The 7,575-nt window shown below is 36.8% G+C and overlaps 1 protein-coding gene and 1 long non-coding RNA gene across 2 annotated transcripts in view; one reads left to right on the top strand and one right to left on the bottom strand.

The window, feature by feature from the left end:
- LOC310875148 (glutamate dehydrogenase, mitochondrial-like) overlaps positions 1-1,872 on the top strand; it is a 26,982-nt gene extending 25,110 nt beyond the window's left edge. Inside the window, 1 exon segment of the mRNA XM_083788271.1 lies at positions 911-1,872. Within this exon segment, the coding sequence (XP_083644397.1) occupies positions 911-1,030 (120 nt within the window). The 3' untranslated portion in view covers positions 1,031-1,872.
- On the bottom strand, positions 1,638-2,655 carry LOC310875149. Its single transcript, XR_014570616.1, has 2 exons — positions 2,489-2,655; positions 1,638-2,448 (listed from the first exon to the last, which is right to left on the bottom strand). It is a non-coding gene; the product is annotated as an uncharacterized lncRNA (long non-coding RNA).
- Positions 2,656-7,575: the final 4,920 nt, after the last annotated feature.

Raw genomic sequence — 7,575 nt, forward strand, 5'->3', positions numbered from 1 at the left:
CCAAATGGATGAGAGGCAGAACCCAGCCCTGGCCTTAGGTGACTCACACAGCTTTTTTTTTTTACTGTGTGCGCTTTGCTGGAAGACAATTGTCATTATATTATTATTATGTTCTTGTTCTTATTCTTTATATTATTATAATAAGATGATGAATAGCAGAGTGTTTTTCAGGTGCCATTCTAATTCTATTAAATAATTGAAAGGCACCTGGAAAAACACCCTGTTAGGATGGTATTTCTTGACTTTGTTTGCACATTTTGACATTTTCTCATTTAACACAAGGATGCATTAACCATTTAAAGGGATAGTTCACCCCGGAAATGCTTTCACCTCCCCTATCGATTACTCACCCCATGGAGCCTTGTATTCATGGAGATAGTTTGTCGCATTTCTAAAGGCAATAATTTCACCGGCAGACTATACTCTTCAAGTCTCTGCTGGTCATAATCAGATTATTGGCAATTATTACAAAACTACAAGGAGCACGCATTCCCTAAAAGACTGCAAAAAAGGAGATGTGCACGCATTCCCTAAAAGACTACAAAAAAGGAGATGTGCACGCATTCCCTAAAAGACTACAAAAAAGGAGACGTGCACGCATTCCCTAAAAGACTACAAAAAAGGAGATGTGCACGCATTCCCTAAAAGACTACAAAAAAGGAGATGTGCACGCATTCCCTAAAAGACTACAAAAAAGGAGATGTGCACGCATTCCCTAAAAGACTACAAAAATGGAGATGTGCAAGCATTCCCGGGTTTCAGAGATAAAGTAACTGGTCTTATGGGGAAAGTAACATGGCTGTGGCAGCCGCTCTAAATGGGTTAACAATTGTTTTGGTAAAAAAAAAGCATCTACATAAAACACTACATTAAAAGTACACTCTCTCCTCTCTCTTCCCCCCCTTTCTAGCAAATCATGCGCACAGCCACCAAATACAACCTTGGCCTGGACCTGCGAACGGCCGCCTATGTCAACGCCATCGAGAAGGTCTTCAAGGTGTACAACGAGGCCGGGCTTACCTTCACATAAACAGCCAGTCGACGACCGTTTGCGTTCACCCCCCCCCCCCCCCCCATACCCCCAAAAATCCCCACCAATGCTTCCTCCTGTGCCTGTGCCCTTGCCGTTATCAGTCCCAATCAGAACATATCGCTGTTTACATTAGAGACTCCCACACTTGCTCTTTGGCTCAATGCCTGCTCACACCCATGCACACATACATAACATAACATAATGCACACACTGGGGACGTTCTGCAGCTAGCCTGGTATTTGTTCTGTGCCCTGTGTTCTCTCTGCTGTTGCCATATGAGTTTATCTGTATTGAAGTGTTGTTGCTCAGGTCTGGGGTGTGTCTGACCAGGTGCAGAGAGCTACGTGATCAGGCAAACTGAAAGACCTCTGCCCCCCCCCCCCCCCCCCCCTCTTTCAAAAAATCCCTCTGATGTAAAATAAAAAATAAGAAAATAAAGAAAATCGTCACAGAAAGACAAAACAATTAATTAGTTCAGGCTTTTTACTTGTTATGTTTATCGAACATAAACTGACTCCGGAAGCTTGAAGTACAAGCACGCATATACAAATGACATACTATATCAAATATAAGTAAATATAATAAACGATAGTGCCACCCCCCCTTTTATTTTTTTGGAACATGGTTCCAAAGTTATATATTTTTAAAATGTCAATGTTGATTTTTGATTATTTCTTTTTCCTTTAAGACTCACGAGGGATGGTTCTGACATCAGACTTTGGGTCCTATAACCAGCCCGTCCAGCTTCCCCCAAAAACCCAACCCCATCAGCACTGAAGATGCCTTAGCTCCCCTCTTGAAGCTATAAAGGCCCAGTTGACTCTACCTAAAAAAATTAACTCAAAATGGGAATTAGATATAGAAGGAGTCAAAGTTAGTATTCATTTTAAATGTATTACTCTTGTCTTGTCTCACCCATTGAGGTTAACGGTTTGTGGGTGATGTTGCTCTGGTTCAGGCGTCCATATTCGAGCTTATATAACCACGCCCAAACCCCTTTGCATTCTGGTGAGAACATTATTGGGCAAAGTGGCCTAAACGAAAATGACTATTTTCAGCGAAGATATTTAACGTAGAGCGAAAACGGAAAAGACGCTAATATATATATATATATATATATATATATATATATATATATATATACATGCATACATGCATACACATATATATATATATATATATATATATATATATATATATATATATATATACATGCATACACAGGTGTATATATAGCCCTGACTGAGGGACTCAGTTTGGGGTTTTCGTGGTGAAGTCTCTTTACGGTTCAGGCTTCAGATTTGAGGTCAACTTTTACCTGTACCCTCGTGCTCTGGCTCCATCTCACCAAAGCCCCCCCCCCCCCCCCCCCCCAACCTCTCTTAACCCCCCCCCCCCCCCCCCCTCCAACCTCTCTTAACCCCCCTCCCCCCCCCCAAACATCCCACAGCCTACTCTGTCCCAGAGAGAGGGAAACACTGTGACTGCCGTCCTTTTGTGTTTGTTATGCCGCCCCGAGTACTCCCGTGGAAATAGCTTTGGAAGGGGTGGGTGAGTGGGGGGGATTTGTATTGCCTTTTTGTTTTTTTGTTGTTGTTGAAACCCAATAAAAACCTACAACAATATTATGCCAAAGCAGCTGTTGTGAATATATATATTTGTCATTCTCATTAATAATGAGAGTATTCATTTGTCCTAGACTAGAGGGATATGTCTCGAATACTTGAAATTGGTTACTTGAAGATTTGAATACTATTTTTCCACCACTGTCTAGTGTCTAGTCACTAGTGTCTCGCCATTGGCACAGGTTGGTTTCCCCTGCGTGTATATTAGGCAGGTTACAAAATATGATATGATCCTGGACATGTAATGGAACAAATTGTCTTCCAAAGATGAAGGATTGACAATGTTTTATTGTTTGATCATGATCAAAACAGAACAGACTGGTAGACCAGTCAATCTGAGCCAAAAAAAAAGCCCATGGTCAAAAATGATGAAAAACGGCTTGCTATAGTATGCCGTACAGTATGGGCTATAGCCCATGGTCAAAAATGGGATAAAAATAGACGTCTAAAACACGTCTATTTTTAGACGTGTTTTAGACGACTATTTTTAGACATTTTTATCCCATTTTTAGACGCTCGTCTAATAGCCCATACTGTACGACATTTGAAAAAAAAAAAAACCATGGGCTATAACCCATCGTTTTGTTTTTTTTCCCATTTTTTTCAAATCCTCAAAAATGATGAAAAACGGCTTGTTATAGTATGCCGTACAGTATGGGCTATAGCCCATGGTCAAAAATGGGATAAAAAACGTCAAAAAATAGACGTCTAAAACACGTCTATTTTTAGACGTGTTTTAGACGACTATTTTTAGACATTTTTAGACGCTCGTCTAATAGCCCATACTGTACGGCATACTATAGCACGCCATCTTTCATCATTTTTGAGGATTTGAAAAAAACGAAAAAAAAAACGATGGGTTATAGCCCATCGTTTTTTTTCTTTTTTTCTTTTTTTTTTCAAATCCTCAAAAATGATGAAAAACGGCTTGTTATAGTATGCCGTACAGTATGGGCTATAGCCCATGGTCAAAAATGGGATAAAAGACGTCTAAAAATAGACGTCTAAAACACGTCTACTTTTAGACGTGTTTTAGACGACTATTTTTAGGCATTTTTATCCCATTTTTAGACGCTCGTCTAATAGCCCATACTGTACGGCATACTATAGCACGCCGTTTTTCATCATTTTTGAGGATTTGAAAAAAATGAAAAAAAAACAAAACGATGGGTTATAGCCCATCGTTTTTTTTTTTTTTTTTTTTTTCAAATCCTCAAAAATGATGAAAAACGGCTTGTTATAGTATGCCGTACAGTATGGGCTATAGCCCATGGTCAAAAATGGTATAAAAAACGTCTAAAAATAGACGTCTAAAACACGTCTATTTTTAGACGTGTTTTAGACGACTATTTTTAGACATTTTTAGACGCTCGTCTAATAGCCCATACTGTACGGCATACTATAGCACGCCATCTTTCATCATTTTTGAGGATTTGAAAAAAAAAACGATGGGTTATAGCCCATCGTTTTTTTTCTTTTTTTCTTTTTTTTTTCAAATCCTCAAAAATGATGAAAAACGGCTTGTTATAGTATGCCGTACAGTATGGGCTATAGCCCATGGTCAAAAATGGGATAAAAGACGTCTAAAAATAGACGTCTAAAACACGTCTATTTTTAGACGTGTTTTAGACGACTATTTTTAGGCATTTTTATCCCATTTTTAGACGCTCGTCTAATAGCCCATACTGTACGGCATACTATAGCACGCCGTTTTTCATCATTTTTGAGGATTTAAAAAAAATGAAAAAAAAAAAACGATGGGTTATAGCCCATCGTTTTTTTTTAATCCTCAAAAATGATGAAAAACGGCTTGCTATAGTATGCCGTACAGTATGGGCTATAGCCCATGGTCAAAAATGGGATAAAAAACGTCTAAAGATAGACGTCTAAAACACGTCTATTTTTAGACATTTTTATCCCATTTTTAGACGCTCGTCTAATAGCCCATACTGTACGGCATACTATAGCACGCCGTTTTTCATCATTTTTGAGGATTTGAAAAAAAAAAAAAAAAAAAAAAAACGATGGGTTATAGCCCATCGTTTAATTTTTTGTTTTTTTTTCTAATCCTCAAATGATGAAAAACGGCTTGCTATAGTATGCCGTACAGTATGGGCTATAGCCCATGGTCAAAAATGGGATGAAAAACGTCTAAAAATAGACGTCTAAAACACGTCTATTTTTAGACGTGTTTTAGACTATTTTTAGACATTTTTATCCCATTTTTAGACGCTCGTCTAATAGCCCATACTGTACGGCATACTATAGCACGCCGTTTTTCATCATTTTTGAGGATTTGAAAAAAAGTGGGGAAAAAAAAACGATGGGTTATAGCCCATCGTTTTTTTTCTTTTTTCTTTTTTTTCAAATCCTCAAAAATGATGAAAAACGGCTTGTTATAGTATGCCGTACAGTATGGGCTATAGCCCATGGTCAAAAATCGGATAAAATACGTCTAAAAATAGACGTCTAAAACACGTCTATTTTTAGACGTGTTTTAGACGACTATTTTTAGACATTTTTATCCCATTTTTAGACGCTCGTCTAATAGCCCATACTGTACGGCATACTATAGCACGCCGTTTTTCATCATTTTTGAGGATTTGAAAAAAAGTGGGGAAAAAAAAACGATGGGTTATAGCCCATCGTTTTTTTTCTTTTTTTTTTTTTTTTTAATCCTCAAAAATGATGAAAAACGGCTTGCTATAGTATGCCGTACAGTATGGGCTATAGCCCATGGTCAAAAATCGGATAAAATACGTCTAAAAATAGACGTCTAAAACACGTCTATTTTTAGACGTGTTTTAGACGACTATTTTTAGACATTTTTATCCCATTTTTAGACGCTCGTCTAATAGCCCATACTGTACGGCATACTATAGCACGCCGTTTTTCATCATTTTTGAGGATTTGAAAAAAATGAAAAAAAAAAAAACGATGGGTTATAGCCCATGGTTTTTTTTCTTTTTTTTTTTTTTTCAAATCCTCAAAAATGATGAAAAACGGCTTGTTATAGTATGCCGTACAGTATGGGCTATAGCCCATGGTCAAAAATCGGATAAAATACGTCTAAAAATAGACGTCTAAAACACGTCTATTTTTAGACGTGTTTTAGACGACTATTTCTAGAAATTTTTATCCCATTTTTAGACGCTCGTCTAATAGCCCATACTGTACGGCATACTATAGCACGCCGTTTTTCATCATTTTTGAGGATTTGAAAAAAAGTGGGGGAAAAAAAAACGATGGGTTATAGCCCATCGTTTTTTTTTTTTTTTTTTTTTTTTCAAATCCTCAAAAATGATGAAAAACGGCTTGTTATAGTATGCCGTACAGTATGGGCTATAGCCCATGGTCAAAAATCGGATAAAATACGTCTAAAAATAGACGTCTAAAACACGTCTATTTTTAGACGTGTTTTAGACGACTATTTTTAGACATTTTTATCCCATTTTTAGACGCTCGTCTAATAGCCCATACTGTACGGCATACTATAGCACGCCGTTTTTCATCATTTTTGAGGATTTGAAAAGAAGTGGGGAAAAAAAAACGATGGGTTATAGCCCATCGTTTTCTTTCTTTTTTTTTTTTTTTTTAATCCTCAAAAATGATGAAAAACGGCTTGCTATAGTATGCCGTACAGTATGGGCTATAGCCCATGGTCAAAAATGGTATAAAAACGTCTAAAAATAGACGTCTAAAACACGTCTATTTTTAGACGTGTTTTAGACGTCTATTTTTAGACATTTTTAGACGCTCGTCTAATAGCCCATACTGTACGGCATACTATAGCACGCCGTTTTTCATCATTTTTGAGGATTTGAAAAAAATGAAGAAAAAAAAACGATGGGTTATAGCCCATCGTTTTTTTTTTTTCTTTTTTCTTTTTCAAATCCTCAAAAATGATGAAAAACGGCTTGCTATAGTATGCCGTACAGTATGGGCTATAGCCCATGGTCAAAAATGGGATAAAAGACGTCTAAAAATAGACGTCTAAAACACGTCTATTTTTAGACGTGTTTTAGACGACTATTTTTAGACATTTTTATCCCATTTTTAGACGCTCGTCTAATAGCCCATACTGTACGGCATACTATAGCACGCCGTTTTTCATCATTTTTGAGGATTTGAAAAAAAGTGGGGAAAAAAAAAACGATGGGTTATAGCCCATCGTTTTTTTTCTTTTTTTTTTTTTTTCAAATCCTCAAAAATGATGAAAAACGGCTTGTTATAGTATGCCGTACAGTATGGGCTATAGCCCATGGTCAAAAATCGGATAAAATACGTCTAAAAATAGACGTCTAAAACACGTCTATTTTTAGACGTGTTTTAGACGACTATTTTTAGACATTTTTATCCCATTTTTAGACGCTCGTCTAATAGCCCATACTGTACGGCATACTATAGCACGCCGTTTTTCATCATTTTTGAGGATTTGAAAAAAAGTGGGGGGAAAAAAACGATGGGTTATAGCCCATCGTTTTTTTTCTTTTTTTTTTTTTTTTTAATCCTCAAAAATGATGAAAAACGGCTTGCTATAGTATGCCGTACAGTATGGGCTATAGCCCATGGTCAAAAATGGTATAAAAACGTCTAAAAATAGACGTCTAAAACACGTCTATTTTTAGACGGGTTTTAGACCACTATTTTTAGACATTTTTATCCCATTTTTAGACGCTCATCTAATAGCCCATACTGTACGGCATACTATAGCACGCCGTTTTTCATCATTTTTGAGGATTTGAAAAAAATGAAAAAAAAAAAAACGATGGGTTATAGCCCATCGTTTTTTTTTTTTTTTTTTTTTTTCAAATCCTCAAAAATGATGAAAAACGGCTTGTTATAGTATGCCGTACAGTATGGGCTATAGCCCATGGTCAAAAATCGGATAAAATACGTCTAAAAATAGACGTCTAA

The sequence above is a fragment of the Protomyctophum parallelum genome (assembly GCF_964188405.1).
Source record: "Protomyctophum parallelum genome assembly, chromosome: 17".
NCBI classification, from domain to species: domain Eukaryota; kingdom Metazoa; phylum Chordata; class Actinopteri; order Myctophiformes; family Myctophidae; genus Protomyctophum; species Protomyctophum parallelum.